The sequence below is a fragment of the Halichoerus grypus genome, chromosome 4 (genome assembly GCF_964656455.1).
Source record: "Halichoerus grypus chromosome 4, mHalGry1.hap1.1, whole genome shotgun sequence".
Lineage (NCBI taxonomy): Eukaryota > Metazoa > Chordata > Mammalia > Carnivora > Phocidae > Halichoerus > Halichoerus grypus.
Genome location: NC_135715.1, coordinates 135229831 through 135250813, shown reverse-complemented (window position 1 = coordinate 135250813; position 20983 = coordinate 135229831). Strand labels below are relative to the sequence as shown.

General features: G+C 35.9%; 1 protein-coding gene and 1 long non-coding RNA gene across 2 annotated transcripts in view; one reads left to right on the top strand and one right to left on the bottom strand.

Annotated features, from left to right (window-relative positions):
* The window catches only part of LOC118544007 (uncharacterized), a 198556-nt gene that overhangs the window by 90580 nt on the left and 86993 nt on the right, over positions 1-20983 (top strand). The window contains exon 7 of the long non-coding RNA XR_013447212.1: positions 665-765. This is a non-coding gene — a long non-coding RNA (uncharacterized LOC118544007). The remainder of the gene's footprint in view (positions 1-664; positions 766-20983) is intronic.
* PDK1 (pyruvate dehydrogenase kinase 1) overlaps positions 1-20983 on the bottom strand; it is a 31481-nt gene that overhangs the window by 4540 nt on the left and 5958 nt on the right. Inside the window, exons 4-10 of the mRNA XM_036105519.2 lie at positions 19654-19838; positions 19002-19091; positions 17921-17998; positions 16313-16389; positions 14406-14504; positions 2614-2724; positions 220-333 (exon numbers count right to left, since the gene is read on the bottom strand). Of these exons, the coding sequence (XP_035961412.1) occupies positions 220-333; positions 2614-2724; positions 14406-14504; positions 16313-16389; positions 17921-17998; positions 19002-19091; positions 19654-19838 (754 nt within the window). The remainder of the gene's footprint in view (positions 1-219; positions 334-2613; positions 2725-14405; positions 14505-16312; positions 16390-17920; positions 17999-19001; positions 19092-19653; positions 19839-20983) is intronic.

Here is a 20983-nt window from a genome sequence, read left to right as displayed (position 1 = left end):
TCTGTTAACAATCATAGTCCTGATCATTACAGGTGAGAGTGTGCCCTTTCCCCCAGTCAAGGAGATCATTTGTGAAAAGAGACGAGATCATATGTAAAAACCATATTCTTATATTTTAATAGTGATGAGGTAGAAGAAAATTTCATTACAGCTAGACATTGGCACCTTTTCTTATAACCAAAAAAAGTATCATTAAATCAAAAAGACTACAGTTATTACCTTAATGTAGATGACTGCATCTGTCCCATAGCCCTCTAAAGAATATAGCTTTAGGTCTCCTTGGAAGTACTGGGCATAAAGACGTGATATGGGCAATCCATAGCCAAAACCAGCCTGTTTGAGGAGAAAAGTGAAATTCTACTCAGAAAGCCACACAGTGAAATACTTCTCTAGTTAGAATAAATGCTTCTGAGTATCCCAGGGCTATCAGAGCGTGCATCAAAGAGGTCGTTCATACCTGACCACTACTACGGATCACGCTGAAGCCAGGCTGGGGTACTGCATTAGATGACTCCCCTCTGGTCATGTAAAACTCATTTTTCTTTTTTCTATAAAATGACTCATGTAGATCTAGAACAGCACGTTGCTTTTCTTTGCTGCCTTGCTCTAGGGTATCCCAATACTGCTTTTGGCAATATCACATAAAACATGTTCTCTCTTTTAGGAGCAAGAGTAGAAGAAGCTTTGTTGGCAGTCTCAGAGATACATCCCTTGACTTCATACCATGAATTTCCAGCCTGTGTTCTGAACCTGGATAGATCAGTAGTAAGTCCACTTTGTTACTGACAAATTACTACCCTGTTTAAAAACCTACAAAGCACATCACCATTAATACCATGCCCTACCTACCTACCATCCCCAACCCATTGCCCTGAGATAAAAATTCAAGCTTCTAAAAAGAACTTTCAAGACTTCATCAGATCAGGTCTCTGCCTCCCACTTTCTAGTCCAGCTGGACCAAATCGCCAGCTCTTAAGTTCCTCAAACAAATGTTATTTTTCATTTCTGTGTCTTTGTTCATCCTGTTTCCAGAACCCTGAATGGCCTTCTTTACTAAATAAATCCTACAACTTCTTTAATACAAAGCAAAACATTTGGACAAGTACGAAAACAGTTTTTACCACTAAGCCAGACGTTCAATGATACTACATATAACACTTTAGTTAAGAGCTTACGTGGACTCAGGAATCGGAGTGCTATTTATAAATGCAGGCTTTGGCTTCATCTACCTCTACTGTTTATTACTTGGCTTTTCTAATCAGAGTTTCTGTTTACCCCTCCAAATCAACTATCCATTCTCCACGTGACTCCTTGCCCTGGGAGGATGCTATCAACAGATTCCCCTGCCCTCTGCTTCCAGTGGGTCCAGCCAATGGGGAACCCAGTAGGAGTTCAGAGGGAGTCAAGTCAGGGTATTCATTCCCCTGTTTCATTCCCGCTGAGGTTTACTTCCCTTGGGGTTAGACCACTTGAGTATAAGGGGCTGCTCTGTTACAGTCCCTTCTGGGTTCTGCTAACTTCTTCTCCCTTTGATTCGGGGTGGTGACAGCTCTCCTGCTGCCATCCCTGGATCCCTGTCCTATCCCTGCCCACAGCTCTGTAATTTAAACATCCCAACCCTCCCTTACTTCTTAGAGTAAAATCAGAATCTAAGAAGGTGCTCATGGTTATTATTTGACCGTGTCTGCCTGTTGGTGCATGGATGCATATCTACCTCAATTTGAGAGGCACGGAACTGGTGTAATCATTTTAAAAGTATGATAAGACATGAACTAGATTACAGTTCTAGTTACAGAATCTGTGCTGTGTAACAGGTACAACTCTAAGTCCTTCTAGTAACTTCTTAGGAAGAATCTAAAATAGATCCATCTATTTTATATTCTTATTCATACTGCATTTATACTGCATTTCATCATGTTATAGTGTAACTCCAGGATCTACGCCAGAGAAGTTTCAAAGTCCGAAGAGTAGTTCCCCCTAAGTTACAGGTCAGAGATTTGGCAAAGTGCTTTTCTAGGGGTTAGAGGGCAAGGATGGAGTGAATTCAAAAGCTGATCACATGAAACCTGAAAACAGGTGACTGCGATCAATAAAAAATACCACCACAACAATTATAATTTGAGCCTTTTCCAGGTTGGCAATTAAGCGATCAGAACTCTAGTCTTTTTTCTGGGTCTAGATTATGAGATTTTTCTAATTACAAGTACTTGAGGGGAAAAAAAAAATCAACACTGAAGATTCAATCAGTGTTGACCAAAAATGCTGGCAAAACCAGTAACTTAGTCTTCATATTAGACATAGTAAATCAAAATGTGGTTAACTGCATGAAACTACTGGCATATCACTATCAGGCTTGACAATAGGAACTGTGAAACAATACTCTCTGTCTTGTGCTCTTTTCAATCAAAAGAAGAAATGAGCCAAAGGCTGTTTAAATTCAGAGGAAAGTGTTTTTTCTAATAGCTTCCTTTCTCCCTCACGGGTACCTTACGCAACTGCTAAACTGATTTATTTGGTATTCATTTGATTTTTTTTTTTTTTGGCAACTCACAGAAACACACTCAATTCTTTCTTTCTTCTTTTTTTACACTTTGTTATTTCTTGATCACATACCAGGGGCACTGCTCGGGACGTCTCAACACGAGGCCGGGGTGCAGTTGAGTACATGTAGTTGAAGAGTCTGTCAATTTTCCTCAAAGGAACACCACCTCCTCGGTCACTCATCTAAGGTGAGAAAGGATCATGCCTTATGACCAAGTCCCATACACAGCAAAACACCAACACACACTCAGTGTCACAGTTTAACTTATTGCTTGCCTGCCTGCCTGCCTCCCTCCCTCCAAGATTTTTTTAATTTATTTATTTGAGAGGGAGAGAAGCATGCAGGCACGAGCAGAGACAGCGGCAGAAGCAGAGGGAGACAGACAAGCAGACTCCCCACTAAGTGCGGAGTCCCAGGTGGGACTTGATCCCACGACCCTGAGATCATGACCTGAGCCGAAGTCAGCTGCTTAACAGACTGAGCCCCCCAGGTGCCCAAGGAAAGTACTGCTTTTCAAAACGAGTACCATGCAATCCAAGTTGTGAGCGTAAACATTTTCTTCACTGGTAGACTTCATCAAACTCCTCCAATATGGACAATTCTAACACATAATAAGCTCCATCATAATACAGAGTCAGTGCTATGGCTCTGTGTATTCACTGGTTGTATACGAACGGTGCAGTGAGCACAGAATGGGGCATAAACTAAGTCTATCTTGGATGTAACAATAAATTTGTTATTCCTCTCTGGTGGGCGGTTTGGCAATCAGATTCAAAATGCATGAACCCTTTGACCCAATGGTGTTTATCCTAAAAAAATAAAGAAGTATGCAAAGTATGTCTGAGAATATCCATCACAGCACTACGCAGAATAGCTAAAACTGGATTATAACCTAAATAAGGGACTATTTAAGTAAACTAATGCACATTCTAAAATAGAAAACTATTAAGCCATGAAATATTATGTAGAACTGTAGGTACCAGCATGAGAGAGGTCCACACAATATTGTTCAGCAGCACAGACCCCCAGACAACTTTCTGCTGAGTTTACAGAGTACACTGGTCTTTGTACTGTTCTAATGTCATTTCTCAACTCAAATCATATGGTGGGTTGAACTTAGTAATTTATTTACAGACTATTTTCATTCTGTTTTCTTTTACAGTTAACGTGGCCTTGTTTTAATTATTATACAGTTCACATTCTCATCTACTACAGCCATTTTCCTTTGTCAAAAAATCTAAGTTGATTCTATTATCTATAACATTAATATACAAACTAATCTGCTTTAATGTGTGTGTGTGCGCGTGTGGTATATACATATATATGAATGAATGAATAAATTGGTAGATGGCTAGATAGTGTTGAATGATTAAAAAGCCAATAGGCTGGGGGTGCCTGGCTGCCTTAATTGGTAGAGCAACCAACTCTTGATCTCGGGGTCATGAATTTGAGCCCCATGTTGGGCATAGAGACTACTTAAAAAAATGAAATAAAAAATCAAAGACTTGATCACAAGTAAGTTTAAACGAGCATTATTTAAAAAAAGGTCAATAGGCTGGATGGCTTATAGTTGAGTTTTTATATGATCTTTTTTTTTTTTTTAAGATTTTTAAAATTTATTTGGGAGAGAGAGAAACAGCATGAGAAGGGAGAGGGTCAGAGGGAGAAACAGGCTCTCTGCTGAGCCAGGAGCCCGATGCGGGACTTGATCCCAGAATTCCGGGATCATGACCCGAGCCGAAGGCAGTCGCCCAACCAACTGAGCCACCCAGGTCTTTAAATATCTTTACAATATGCATGTGTATTACTTTCATAATGAAAATGACATAGATGAAATACCACTTGAAGGCTTGCCTCAGATACATCCACAATTAGAAAATTACAGTATAAAAATATAAAAGACTTTAATCAGAACTTGTACGTAAGCACGCTTGAAATTGTTCTTGGCTATGAATTCAAAGTCCAGTGAAGAGATTTATTTTCGTAAGACTAATAAAGAGCTCTGGGTATTTTCTGAGATCCATCAATTTGTTAATTATTCATCCTTTAATTTAATATTCTGCTGCACATTTACTGGTAACATGAGTAAGAAGTGTGGGTGTTCTATAAATATTACATAAACAATATATTAGAATAGATATTAAGATAAAAAGGTAGACTTCAATAAATATTTCCTGGTTTTCCTTAACCATCGGCCAGAAAGACGACAGCAATCCTGTATGAAACAAGAAGTAATTTCTAGCTAGAGGCCAGTATTAGAAAAGCAGAGAGCTGAGCAGAAAGGACAGAGGTGACTTTGAGAAGTGTCCTCTTATGAGAGGTGAAGGGGGTAAACTAACCCTAAGAATGTAGTTAAAAACTGATAAAAGTAACCTCCTTTGCTTTGCAGCCAAAAACACAATAAACTGGAACGAGTAGATTTTTAAAGTGGTCAAAAGAGTTTCCAAGGGAATTTTAACAGATGATATTATGCCAGAGGATTTGAGTTCTTTGGAAAAATGGGAGGAGGGATTAATGGGAGAGAGGGACAGATTGGTAGAGCAACCAACTCTTGATCTCGGGGTCATGAATTTGAGCCCCATGTTGGGCATAGAGACTACTTAAAAAAATGAAATAAAAAATCAAAGACTTGATCACAAGTAAGTTTAAATGAGGATTATTTAAAAAAAGGTCAACAGGCTGGATGGCTTATAGTTGAGTTTTTATATGATCTTTTTTTTTTTTTTAAGATTTTTAAAATTTATTTGAGAGAGAGAGAAACAGCATGAGAAGGCAGAGGGTCAGAGGGAGAAACAGGCTCTCTGCTGTACATATTTAAGAAGAATGACAGTCTGATGACAAATATGTTGAGAAAGATATGTGAAAATTAAACAAAAAATTTCTGATTAAGATAATTTGAAGAAAAAATCTAGAAGCATCAGAAGCAGCCTATGCCAAGGAAATGTGAAGAGATGAAAGAGATGGGTGGTGTGGAATAATGTCAACAGCAAGGCTGAGAAAGAGAAGTTTGCCAATTATTTTTAAAGTTTTCTCTTTAGTGTATGAAATCACCACCTCTCAATGTCATCTAACCAAGAGTTGCCATCCCTAACTTCCTGTTCCCCATAATAATGGCCTCCCTGGGCTAATGTGTGTGAATTTCAGGTCCAAGGGAAATGAACCACTAACTTGTTGACAGTTCTCAAGGCAGGAGATTTACTAACCCTGAACTCAACCCAGAGCTCCTGAAGTCTCAATGTCAAGTCTGTAAAATCACCAACAGGGAATGAACCAAGACATTTACATTTTAAAAGACATGTGGCTGTAACATTTATGTTATTTACTGAATATAGCACAAACACCAAATCTAAAAGAGTAGCGGGAGTCATCGGCCAGAAAAAACCAACTCTCTCACAGGATTCTTAGCAGAGGGAAAAAGGGTGGAAAATGTCAAAAATCTGAAAAAGCTAAAAGAATGGGAAGAAAGACTATATAAAGACTATTTAAAAACTCAACTATATGCCACCCTGTTGACTTTTTAATACATATCATTCAGCACTAGTTTTCTCTCTATGTATCTATAGACAGAGGTTAAAAGCAAACCTTGATCCTGAAAATCTAGTACTAGTGATGGGGATGAAAACTCTACTGAAGAAAATTAAAGCAAGCATTTAACAAGAGCAGATTCAGTCATGTGACCTCAGATGTGTGGAGGAAGAGCAATATATGGAGGCAGAGCCTAATACAGGTAGGGCTTTCACAGGGGCTTCGAGAACAGTCTGTTCCAGACCCTTATGAGCCTTTCTTTTTTTTTAAATACCTTTATTGAAGTAATTCATGTACCATAAAATGCACATATTTAAAGTGTGAAACTCGATGGTTTTTAATATATTCATAGATAGGTAAATTTTAGAAATTTTTATTACTTCAAAAAGAAACCCTGGACTCTTTATTGGTCAGACCCCTAAGCAACCATTTATCTGTTTCTTGTCCCTATACATTTGCCAATTCTGGACATTTCATATAAATAGAACTGTATGATATGTGGCTTTTTGTGATCGGTTTCTTTCACTTAGTGTAATCTTTTTAGTGTTGTGGCAGCCATGTCGTAGCAGGTACCCATACTTCATTTCCTTTCATGGCCCAACAATATTCCATTAGATGGCTATACCATATTTTATTGATCTCTTCATCAGTTGATGGACATTTGGGCCTTTCCAGTTTTCGGCTATTATGAATAATGCCTCTATGAACCTTCATGTATAAATTTTTGCTTGAGTATCTGCTCTAATTCCTTTGGGGTATATACCTAGGAATGGAACTGCTGGGTCATTATGAAACTTTCTTGAACTAAAGAGACAGATTCCCCAAACAAAGCCTGTCCACCAGCACAGGCCAAGTCTCTGCTAAGTGTCTAAGAATTCGGTGAATCTTGACCCATGCTGTGATGGATGACCACAAGTAAAAGAAAACAGCTACAGACCAACATGCAAAAGCACATGAAAGACAAAACAGGAAAAGGTTATGAGAAAGACCATGCTGTAGCACAACCGAGGTCCCAAAGCAGAAGACATGTGGGATTTATTTTGAATCAAGTAAACCTTAACAAGCAAGCAGCTGACACATAACTAACGAAAAAATAGACACACATTAGCATCTGGGCTGAAAAAAAGTGATGCAGTCACATTACTTTTTTAGCAAACAGATGGTATTTGCCATATATTTATTTGTGCATCACTCTTTTTAAATGAACAGCCAAGAGAGATAAACAGAAAAAAGAAACTCAGAGGAAACAGTGTAGAGAGTTAACGCATATTCATTTTTTTTTTTTAAACAGCTATTATTATCCTCAGAGTGATAAAAGAAGATAAAACTAAACAGAATACTATAAAAAAGGAATAATAAAAAATAGAAAGTTTCTGGAAATTTATAAGATATAGAAATGAAAATTCAATAGAAGAGTTGGGAATTCAAAGTTGAGGGCATCTCACAGAGTAGAATGAAAAGTTTATAGAGATAAAAAGCAAGAGAAGAAAGATATGAAAAATCAGAGGATCAATTCATGAAGTCCAACATCCTCCAAATAGGACTATCAGAAAATGAAGCAGTAGGGAAGAAAGTACCAAGGACACAGTGGAAATTCTAAAGGGCCCAGCTCAATGAGAAAGAAAAGACCCACACCAAGTCACATCATTATGAAATTTCAGAACAGAGCTGAAGAAAAGATCTTAAAGGCTTTAGTTAAAAGAGACAAAACAACAAAACCTGACACTTAAAACTAGTCATATACAAAGGAACGGGGATTGGAATAAGCATAAGTCTTCTCAAAAGGAATAGCAGGAGTTACGTCAGCAAAAATAGTGGAAAAAGGAAAAGGGTCTTAACCATCAAAGCACCAAGAAAAAGACAAATACTGTCAGAATCAACTTTGTTCAGAACTCTAGAAAGTAACCAAAGGCTTGCAGCAATCTGGGGAGCATTTATTCAAGAAAAACAATGGACTCTGTGGTATTTTAACTTGCCTTATTCCCACCCCTATTTCCACCCCCATCAATAACATGGAATCAGAGTGAAACCGGCAGCCTGGCAGCCACTGGGAAGGCTATCGTTCTTTGGCCTGATTCTGCACTCCCCAATGCAAAAAGTCTCGTATGCACCCACTTCCCATCCTCAGAAACATTTGTCAAAAACAATTAGAGATAACTGATTAATTTGAAGGCTGCCTAGGGCAGTATACAACAGTTAAGGCAAATAATAGACTAACCAAAAAGCTTAACAGGAAAAACTAGGGAATGAGATGTCCTTAGGGGCTTAGAAAAGCTCAAGGATATCCTGGGAATCTAGAAGGTCATGTGTATGCCCAGGGCTATGTTCATGTTCAGGGAAGTTTTCATCTCTGACTGACTGAGGTTCTGTACACACAGGACCTAAAGGTTAAGTCAGAATTGTCAACTGCCTGGCTGAGTGTTGAAAGTGTGCCCCAATATGCACATGGAGTCCCTTTACAGACTGGGAGATGGCAGGCATTTAAGGAACTCTCAGTCCAATCATTAGTTGACCACTAAGCCAACCAAGTAAACTTCAGTGGCCATACACATTAAAGAATAAAGACTTTACAGAAATAGTTTAAAGAGTCACTAAACAAACAAGAACTAATCTTGGAGAGAGGATAAGTATCTGATCTTCAGAGTTGTCACATTATATTATTTTAAATGTCTAATTTTCAACAAAAGTATAAAAGGTGCAAAGAAACAAGAAAGTACGGCCTATGCACAGGAAAAAAAATGGAATCGACAGATACTATATCTGAGGAAACTTAGATTTACTAAACAAAGACTTTAAATCAGCTATTTTAAATATTTTGAAAGAACTAAAGGAAACCATTTTTAAAGAACGAAAGTACAAGGTTGATGCTTTCCCAAACAGAGAAGAGCAATAAAAAAATATATAGAAATTATATAAGAGAGCCAAACTGAAATTCTAGTTGAGAAGTATAACTGAAATGAAAAATTCAGAAGGGCTCAACAGCACATTTGAACATGTGGAAGAAAGAATCAGTGATACTGAAGACAAGTCAATTGAAATTATCCAGTCTGAGAAACAGAAAGAAAAAAAGGAAGAAAAATGGGGGGAAAAATGAAGGAAAAAAGTGTCAGGGACCTGTGGGACTCCATCAAGTGTACCGACATTTATATACTGGGAATCCCAGAAGAGGAGAGAGAAAAGGAGGCAGAAAGAGTATCTGAAGAAATGAAGGCTAAAAATTTCCCAGTTTTGAATAAAAAGATGATGTTGATCAAAGTCAAGGTATAATAAACTCAAAGAGATCCACATCTGGACAAATCATAACCAAACTGTCAAAAACCAAGAAGAATCTTGAAAGCCGTGAGAGAAGTGATTCATCATATACAAAGGATCCTAGTAAGATTAACAGCTGATTTCTCTTCAGAAACCATGGAGACCAGAGGCAGTAGGATTAACATTTTCAAAGTGCTGAAAGAAGGACTATCAACCAAGAATTCTATATCTAACTAAATTGTCCTTCAAAAATGAAAGAGAAATTAAGACATTCTCAAATAAGCAAAACCTGAGAGAGTTCATCGCTGGTAGACCTGCCTTATAAAGAAATACTAAAGGGAATCCTTCAGCCTAAAATGAAAGAACACTAGACAGTAAATCAAATCCACATGAAGAAATAAAGAGCACCAGGAAAAGTAATTACATAGGTAGATATAAAGGATGGTGTAGGTGTATTTTTGTAACTTTTTTCTCCTACCTTATTTAAAAGACAACTTAAGAGAATAATAATTATATAAATCTATGTAGAGGAACATACAATGTATAAAAATGTATGTTTCATGACAATAACAGTACAAAGGATGGGAAGGGGGAGGGAATGGACCTATATAGGAACAAAACCTGTGTATACTATTGAAGTTAAGTTGGTATTAATCTGAACTAGGTTGTTATAAATAAATTAATACGTTAATTGTAATCCTGGGACAACCACTAAGAAAATAACTCAAAGAAATACAATAAAAGAAACAAGAAGGAAATGAAAATGGTACACCAGAAAATATCATTTTTAATAACAAAGGCATTAGTAATAGAGAAATAAAGAATCAGAAGAGACATAAAATACATACACAACAAATAACAAAATGGCAAACCTAAATTCTACATTAACGCCAATTATGTTAAATGCAACTGACTTGAACACCCTAATTAAAAGATGGACACTGGCCAGCTGGATTAAAAAATAAAGAAACATAATGTAACCATATGTTGTCTATAAGAGACACACTTTAGATTCAAAGACATAAACGGGATGAAAGTAAAATCTTGTGGGGCACCTGACTGGCTGAGTATGTGACTCTTGATCTCGTGGCTGTGAGTTCAAACCCCACATTGGGTATAGAGATTACTGAAAAAATAATAAAATCTTTAAAAAAAAGAAAGTAAAATCTTGGGAAAAGATACACTGTGGAAACAGAAACCAAAAGAAAGCTGGGATGGTTATACAAGTAACAGATAAAAATACACTTTAAGACAAAAATTATTATCAGAGACAAAGAAGGACATTTTACAATGATAAAAGGCCAATATACCAAAGACATAAAATCATAAACCATATATACACTTTAACAACAGAGCTCCAAAATACATGAAGCAAAAACTGACAGAATTGAAGGGAGAAATAGACAAGTCTCAATAATAGTTGGGAGATTTTAATACCCCACTTCCAAAAATGGATATGACAACTAGATAGAAGATCAACAAGAAAACAGAAGATCTGAACAACACTATAAACAAAGTAGGCCTAAGTACTATCTACAGAACACTCTATCCAACAACAGTGGATACACATTTTTCTCAGGTACACATGAAACATTCTCCAAGATATGTAACATTCTCCATAGACCATATGTTAGAAGAACTGAAATCAAACATACTATATTTCTGACCATAATAGAATGAAATTAGAAATCAATAACAGAACAAAATGTGGGAATTAACAAATATATACAAATTAAACAACATACTCCCAAAGAACCAATGGGTCAAAGAAATCAGAAAAGAAATTAGAAAATATTTGAGATAAATAAAAATGAAAACACACCATAAAAAAACTTCTGGGATAGAGAGAAAGCAGTACTTAGAGGGAAATTTATAGCTATGAAAGGTCTTAAATGAATAACCTAAATTCCCACCTTAAGATGAACAAAAAAAAAAAAAGAAGAAAGAAAGAAACTAAAAAAGATCAAACTAACTCCAAAGCAAGCAAAAGAAAGAAACATTAGAGGGGAAATTAATGAAATAAAGAATAGAAAACAATGGCAAAAACTCAACAAAACAAAAGTTGGTTTTTTTGAAAAGATTAACAAAATTGACAAGCTTTTAGCTAGATTGATCAAGAAAAAAGGGAGAAGACTCAAACGGATAAAGTCAAGAATGAAAGTGGGGACATTACTAGCAATCCTACAAAAATAAGGATTATGAGTGAATACTATGAACAATTAATTCTATGCCAAAAAATTAGACAATCTAGGTGAAATGTACAAATTCTTAGAAAGACACAAACTACAGAAACTACCTCAGGAAGAAACAGAAGATACGGGGCGCTTGAGTGGCTCAGTCAGTTAAGTGTCCGACTCTTGATTTCAGCTCAGGTCATGATCTCAGGGTCATGAGATCAAGCCCTGCATCAGGCTCCGCTCAGCGAGCGGAGTCCGCTTGAGTTTCTCTCCTTCTCCCTCTACCTCTCCTTCCCACCTGCACACTCCTCCCTCTCTCTAAAATAAATCTTAAGAAAAAAAAAGAAACAGAAAATCTGAACAGACTGATACTAAATGAAGGGACTGAACTAGTTATCAAAATCTTACAACACAAACTCAGGCCAGATGGCTTCACTGGTAGATTCTACCAAGCATTTAAAGAAGAATAAAACTGGGGTGCCTGGGTGGCTCAGTTGGTTAAGCATCTGCCTTTGGTTCAGGTCACGATCTCAGGGTCCTGGGATCAAACCCGGCATCAGGCTCCCTGCTCAGCGGGGAGTCGGCTTCTCCCTCTCCCTCTGCTCCTCCCCCTGCTCATGTGCTCTCTCTCCCTCTCGCTCGCTCGCTCTCTCTCTCACACACACACACACACACACATACACGCACTGTCTCTTTCCTTTCAAATAAATAAATAAAAATCTTAAAAAAAGAAAGTGAAAAGATAAGCCACAGAATAGAACATTTTCAAATCATATATCTTATCAGGAACTAGTATCTATAATAAAAAATATATATAGAAAGATAACTCTAAACACTGCAACAATTAAAAGACAATCCACCTAAAAACTGAGCAAAGGATCTTAACTGACATTTCTTCAGAGATAGACAAATGGCCAATTAGCACATGAAAAGATGCTCACCATTATCTCTCACACAAATCAAAACCAGTGAGATATCACTCATACCCATTAGAATAGCTATAATCAAAAAGACTGATTCTAACAAATGTTGACAATGATGTGGAAAAATTGGAACTTTCATACAGTGCTGGCGGGAATGTAAAATGGTAAGGTCACTTTGGAAAATAGTTCAGCAGTTCCTCAAAACCTAAACACTTACCTATAAGCAGTTCAACTCCTACGTGTATACATAAGACAAATGAAAACCTATGTTCACACAAAGACTTCTACATGAATGGCAGCATTATTCCTAACACCCCAAAAATGGAAAAAACCCAGATGTTCATCAACTTGATGAATGGATAAGCAAAATGTGTCATACCCACACTACAGAGTATCATTCAACCACAAAAGGAAGTACTGAAACCTGCTATAACATTACATTAAGTGGCAGAAGTCAGTCACAAAAGACCACATGTTATAGAATTTCATTTTTATGAAATGTCTAAAATAGGGAAATCCATACACAGATTAGCGGTTGCCAAGGACTGGGGAGAAGGAGGAATTGGGGAGTGACTACTAATGGGTATGGAGGTTTTTTGGAGAGTGATGAAAATGTTCTGAAATTAGACAGTAGCATGGTAGCACAACCTTGTGAATATTCTTAAAAACACTGAATTCTACACTTTTTTCTTTTTTTTTTCAAAATTTTATTTGAATTCTAGTTAGTGAACATACAGTGCAATATTGGTTTCAGGAGCAGAATTCAGTGGTTCATCACTTACATACAGTAGTACCCAGCGCTCATCATAACAAGTGCCCTCCTTAATACTCACCCCCATCTAGCCCACCCCCCACCCACCTCCCTCCATTAACCCTCAGTTTGTTCTCTATCCTTAAGAGTCTGTTATGGTTTGTTTCCCTCTCTCTCACCCCGCCACCCACATATGTTCATCTGTTTTGTTTCTTAAATTCCACATATGAGTGAAATCATACGGTATTTGTCTTTCTCTGACTTATTTTGCTTAACATAATCTGCTCTAGCTCCATCCATGTCGTTGCAAATGGCAAGATTTCATTCCTTTTTGATGGCTGAGTAACTGAATTATATGCTTTTAAAATAAGGAACAGTAGATGGCCTTCAAATTCTGCAAGATGATTATTTTCAATCTAGAATTTTATGTATGAAAATAGCAGTTGAGGCTGGATTGGGGAGGGGAGGTGCTCTAACAGACTAACTCCTCACCTACCTTAACAGAAAGCTAATATTTGCTGTTGAAAACTGTTATATTTCAGAAGTAGTGATATCCGAATCCTACTTAAAAATATACCAATAAATCCCAGAAAAAATAACTAAAAGACTGAGTAGTGATTTTTTTATACTCTTTGCATTTATTACTCTAAAACAAAATTTAAAATTATTATTTAAAAAAGAGAATCATCATACTCTAAGAAATTCGACTATCTGAACAATGCAGTGGGAAAAGCCTGGGGTCAGAGAGCCTGATTTCATGTTCTGTGGCATTTATTTGCTGTGTAATTATGAGCTACTCACTGTGTCTTAGTTTCCTCATCTGTAAAATCAACAATAAGATTACCTGTGCTCCTAAGTAAGGAGCTTTTATGAGAAGCAAATGAAACAACATAAAAGTAGATTGAAAAACATTGCTTAAAAATGAAACATTATATACTATCTACATAACACTGTAAACACTCAAATATTTTAGCTTTTACTTATCCAAGTGGATATTCATGATTACTGCTAAACTGTCTGTCTTCAGGATTTACTTTTACTTGAATCATCTGGATTATGGACCAGAACAGAAACAGACTCAGGGGATAATTTCCAGAATCTGCCAGATAAATGAAGCAATGTGCTGATTAGCTATTAGAGATAGGATTTCTTTCTCCCAAAAATAAGTTATGTCTTCAGGAAATTATGTACATGCCTGCACATCAATTAAAACAAACAAGCCAGAAAGCATTTACCTTCACAGTCAAATCCTCATTACCCAGTGTGATGTGGACTTGAATAGGGGGGTAAACACCTTTGTCAGCATGGTGTTCCATCGTTGCTCTCATTGCGTTCTGAAATACATTAGGGTTCCATTCAAAATACAACATTAAAAAAAGAGAAACTAATTATAATTTTCAAATATATATGCACGATTTGAAATTAAAAAATTTTTAATTTGCTGGAAATATGCCAAAATATCACAATTCTTATAATTATATTTAAAGAATTTTAAAAATTATTGTCCATTTTGGAGGACTTGTGAGATACTCTGATTTAAAGATTTCAATTAAATTCTGCTCATTTTCCAAAACCAGGCATTTCAACACTTTGACTAGTTTACATTGAAGCCAAAAATTCTATCCAAATACTTTTATAATTTAGTAGATAACAAGCAAATCTTATTTTTGAAAAGAGTTTTGTCTCTATTTTTAAGAATCCTTTTAACTGCCATAAATTACTTTGAAGGAAAAAAAAATTTCACATAGCACTCATTGCAATGGTCTTATTATGATGTAGAAACTAAGCTAATTCACCAGTAGTTTGAAACTAAGGATATTTACACTGTAAAACTGTTTTGATCAATTCCTAAAGGATACATGGTACACAATGCCAACATGGTATAAGCACTAAGAGATACCATGACATGTAGCACTGGAGTAGAAACTGATAAAACTAGGTACAGTTAAAAAGGCAAAAGATGGGACTGAATTTGGAAATAAGAGTGTGTGGCCCTGCACACTCATCAGGGTTGGGTATCCCTGAGAAAAAGATGCTATCGTCTCTACCAAAGGCTATTAATAAGATTAGGTTTCCGATGAAAGCCATTATTAATGACACTATGTAAAATCTATTATAGAATACAGTCATATTTCTTTTATTAAGCATCATGGGGAATAAGATCTTTAGTAACTGAAACTTCAAGGAAAAAATTAATTTTAATACTTTAAGCGCCAATCGCTTATTTATTTAACCACTTTGATAGAAAGATTTTTGTATGCTGTCCTAGGAATAGAAGAGCATTCTTGAACTCTTGCTGTTCTAAGAATTCAGTCAGATTTTCTGTGTTTCAGTGTATTTTTCTTTTTCATGATCCGACTGAAAGCCACCTCTGCTCTCTACTAGTTGGCTGTTGGCTGAAGACATGGTAACTAAAGGAAGAGACTGATTATATAGGCTTGATTTAGAGTAGTCATTTTCAGCCACAAGGACCTATACCAGTCCTTATCACTCGCTTTTCTGTCTATCAGCAAGTGTCATTGGTGTGTTATTGGGGGAAAAAAGTACTCTTAACATTTCTAGCATAATTTTATTTAGTTTTTGAAATTTGTTGTAAAGAGCAAATATAATAGCAAAAGCCCTGTAAGTCAATACAAATGACTTTCTCAAAAAACTCCACAAACATATAATAGTGGGACTCTGGTCTTCTAAGGGTGGAAAATTGAGAATCATTCTTCTAAATATTCTGTTTTGAAAAACAGAACTTTACTGAGCACTTACACTGAGCTGCCATTGTACTGGACACTTAGTCTGCTACTCCCAATCTTCATAATAACCTGGATAGTATTATCCTCATTTAGCAGAAGAGGAAACGTAGGCTCAAAAAGGTTGACCAATTTGCCCAACGTCACACAGAGATTAAGTGGCAGAACTGGAATTCAGACCCAATTCTTCCTGACTTCCAAGTATGAGCTTACCACTACACTGAAGTGCCCATCAGTGTGGACAAAAGGCTGATCTCCAGCAACGTGACATGACACCGAGCATGAAATGACATCTTTAAATGAAACGGAGGAAAACCTGGTAGAGTACTTAACTTTCAGAGCAGATCCCTAACCTCAGGAAAGGACTGATAAAGGTTATGTAATACTATTTTACAAACCTTGAAAAGTTCAAACACCATGTGATAGAGATGGGATGGTACATAAACCACTTGTATTGGCTGTCCTGGTGATTTTGCTACAGAGCAGAAGAGAAAAATATAAAAGTACAGAGAGATGTGCTTAAAGCATTTTTAAGAATATATTGTGTAGTGATGAAAAGAAAACATTGACTATGGAGGGTAGTATTATTTGCGGGGGAGAACTGTCACCCCAGTTCTTCACTTTATTAGTGTTTGACCCCACATTCACATAGATTTATAACTGATGGTGACAACATGAGTTTTCAGTACTTCTTGTGACCCTGCGTAACCATCTAGCCAATCCAGCTTCCCATTTTCTCTATGATGGTGAGTCTTTTAAAAGGACTCTCAGTCTTAAGGTCAGAATTTTACTTTCCAAAACAAAAGTGTTAACTCTGTAAGTTCCATGGTCCAACTCACATAAATATACTATTTTTTTAAAGCCATTTTTTAAAATGTTTCATCCATGTGCAATGTTTTCTGTTTTATTTCAGGCATTTCTATGGATACAGATCTGAATTAAATTAAGCTAGCATCAATTTATCAAGGAATATGAATTCTACATTCAAACATTTTATTAAATTTAGAAGCCCAGTTGGGGATGCAGTGGCAGGGGCAGGGGGCGGGCAGGTAGTATGTAAAACAACTTTTAGTAGCGCAAAGGAGTAAGACTCACCATACCTTAGAATTCTAATTCATCCAATAAATTGGACTCTCCTCTGAATAAACTGCCCCGTGGAAACATGGATGGGACACCTGGAAACTGCTCAAGTTCAGGTTCCTAAACTATCATTTGTGCATTGTGATTCTTTACTGAATGGTATTGTTATGAAACAAAAGAGTTAATATGGCTTTAGAAAAACACCAAGCAATTCTATTTTCAATTGAAGAACTTCTTCCATTGCTCTCCCACTATAAGGTCCAGAATACAGCTTAGGAAAAGCCTACTTAATTTTATTCTTCTTAAAGGGACATCTTAACTTAGTAACTGTTTTTCCCTCTACGAACTACCCCACCCCCACAGAAACACAGTGACACTTATCAACCTCCTTCCAAGACATCTGATTTTTTTTGTCCAAAAGGCACTAGTCCAGGTGAAAAGACCATCAGAGATAAACAGATTCTCAAACAGATGAGCATTTTTCTTTCCTCTTTACACCTCCAGTCTTTTTACTTCCTCAACAATAAAAAAATGATTCACTACTCAGGAAGCAGAATTCTTAAAGGGTGAATTCTACATTATTGAAGTGCATATAACAGTCAAATGTAATTTTCTTGGCATCATTTTTTTTCTATAACTAACCAAAAACAGAAACAAAAATAAGGAAAGAATCAACATTATCAGTTAAATATAAACAAAATAGGGAAGAAGCCAAAATGCTTTTCAGACAGAATCCAATTACACACACACACACACACACACACACACACACATTCTTAACATGACTACTCTCCCTCAGCTTTCATATTCAGTAAAGAAGTTGATGAAAAGTCCTTTTATATTAAGACATATTTAAATTCTTCTTATCATTCCTTCTTAGATAATCACAACACTAATCATTGAGGAAAAGACACCATCAGGCTTACCATTTAGTTCTTCAAGTTCTAGTTCAGGAGAGTTAATATAATACAAATCACACAGACGCCTAGCATTTTCATAGCCATCTAGTGTGAATCAAAACAAAAAAAAGCATTAAAATAAATTTACTTCTATATCATGCATTAAGGTGGCAACAGTACTGATACATGAAAATTTAAAACTGTCTATAGAAGAAAACATACTTTAATTATCTTAGTTTAGGGAAGGTCTTCTTAAGTATGACATGACAAAACCTAATAGCCATAAAGGAAAAATGATAGATATGATTAAAAGAAAACAAAAACATCCAAATAGAAAAAGACACCATAAACAAAGTAAAAACAGCAAGGTGAAGAAACTATTTACAATACACGTAACAAACATGTAGAGTTGGTGAAAATTTAGGATACAGACACTCTCATTCATTATTTGATACTTTTTTGGAGGTATGAAAATTTTAAATGCATTTTAAATGTCTTAAATTTTAGGAATCTTGCTTTCTAAAATACTAGCAAAGTCAGCACTATCTAAAGATGTTCACTGCAGTATTGTTGGTAATAAAAAAAAAATGAAAACCTAAATATGTAGCAACAAAAGGATGGATTAATACATTGTAATAAACCCATTAAGCCATTCAAAAACCTGAGGTATGTCCGTATGTACTGAACGTAGAATGATGGCTATAAACTTGTAGAAAAATATATATACAGCACCCCATTTTCCAAAAACAAACAATGTAAGAATAACAATTACGTATGTATGAGTATACGTGGTATAACAGAAAAAAGTGTGGAAAGATGCAAACCAAACTATTATGAATTATGGCTCCTAGTAAAGGTTATTATATACTTTTTGAAGTGAAACAGATACCCTCATAGTATCACCATACTTTGCCTAAGAAAGCATTATATCAACAAAATATTCATCCTATATATAATGTACAATTAACATCATAAAATTATTTTCAAATCCACACATTTGCTCCTAACATTTTATCTCAAGATACAAATAATTGTTTTAATAGCAAGAAATAACACTGAACATTTTGATTTTTGCATCCTTCCTGAAAGGAGAAATATAAATATTTACCTTTAATAACTTCAACTACATTGCAGTTTGGATTTATGCTTCCAATGTGTTTTCGATGAGCTGGGCTTCCTTTTCCACCAAACAATAAAGCTATCAAAAAAATCAAAATAGGGCGCCTGGGTGGCTCAGTTGGTTAAGCGACTGCCTTCGGCTCAGGTCATGATCCTGGAGTCCCTGGATCGAGTCCCGCATCGGGCTCCCTGCTCAGCAAGGAGCCTGCTTCTCCCTCTGACCCTCCCCCCTCTCATGTGCTCTCTCTCTCTCATTCTCTCTGTCTCAAATAAATAAATAAAAAAAAAAATCTTAAAAAAAAAAAAAAAAAAAAAAATCAAAATAAAAAAACAAACAAAATAAGCTAAACTCTCTAATGCCCTTTTCCAGATTTGAAGACTGTTTCTCTAAATGGTATCAAACAGTAGAATAGATATTTTACATTCAATACATAGTATTTTACATTCAATAAAATACATTCAATACATTCAATAAAATAAAAATTTCACATTCAATAAAAATACCTCCTTTGCATGCAATTTACTTAATATGCAAAAAAGTAAAATTAAATGTTTACTAAAGGGAAGTTTTCTAAATAAATTTAAAATATACCAACATATTCATTTTATTTTGCTTCTTCTCTTGACTTCTGGATACTTACAGTGCTGATTGAGTAACATTCTAATTGAAATGCGACTCATGTAGAAACGATCCAAAAAGTACTGAACATTCTGGCTGGTGACAGGATCTACCCCGAAGCTCTCCTTGTATTCAATCACACCCTGGGCCATCGTGGGAATAACATCATTGTGTCGGTTCCTGATCCGAATCACAGTATCTGTAAAGCTAAACAAGCCTGACTTGTCAAAACAGCCAAATGTTTTGACAAGTGAATTTAATACTAAAATCCAAGTTTCACTAACCTATACTAGGCAAGAAATCCCCAATTCAGTAAAAAGATCATTGATGTATGTTTTCTTATGCTTATTTAAATAAATTTCAGCTCATAAATATATGGAATCTATGACAGTACAAAAACCTCCAAAATAAAACTTTTAAAACTTATTTTCTTGGAACTCCTAAGAGTAAGGCTGCCACAAAAGACTATCCTAAAAATGGCAAGGGTTTTCTTTAACCATTATCAATTCAGATCATCTAAGCACTCCCAATGAGGACAGTATTCCAGGGACATTCAGCATTAAGAGAAGACAGAGTGCTTACTTCTAGGGAACACATGCTCTGTAAGGAATAAGGATGAATAAGCCAATAAAGCCTGCCTGTTTGGGAACTATTCCCTATGGTTCCAAGAGAGAAAGAACCACTAAGAACAGAAAAGTAAAAGAAATTCTAATTTCATTGATCCTATTAAGTTTAAAAATGGGAGAGGAAAAGTCGACTGTTGTGTTAAAAGAAAAATTTTCAAGTCATCCAGCCTTCCCACTTCTGTCATTTAGAAGACATTATTGCATGGTTAATTTAAAGACCTAAATAAAAGAGAAAAGAAGTCTTAATTATGAAATAACAAAATCCATCTTGTAACATACCCATCTGAATTTACACTTCTGAATGAGTGCTTTCCCATTCAAAGTCATCATCTTGAGTACTATTAACTTATTCCAATGATGCTCTCACGGCTTAAAATATTTTTGGAATTCCTAGTTTGTAATCTGCTTCAAAACCAAACTAATAATCCCAAATACAAACAACAAAACTCCTCAAAAACAACAAACAACTCATCATTTCTAGTCACCCCTTTATTTCACTTCTCTTTTTAAAACCCCAAACAGTATTATTCTGCTTGATTGCTCTCCTCATTTTTTAGATTCAGCTCTGACTAACCATCTTCAGAAGGTTCTGTAGCATAACATTTATTTTTAAGAGGGCTTGGGTTCAAATCCTGATGCTACCACTGGTTGGCTATTTGATTTTAATGCTACCTTAAGTTTCTTTGTGCACAGACAGCATTAACTCAATAGCATTGTTTTAAAGAT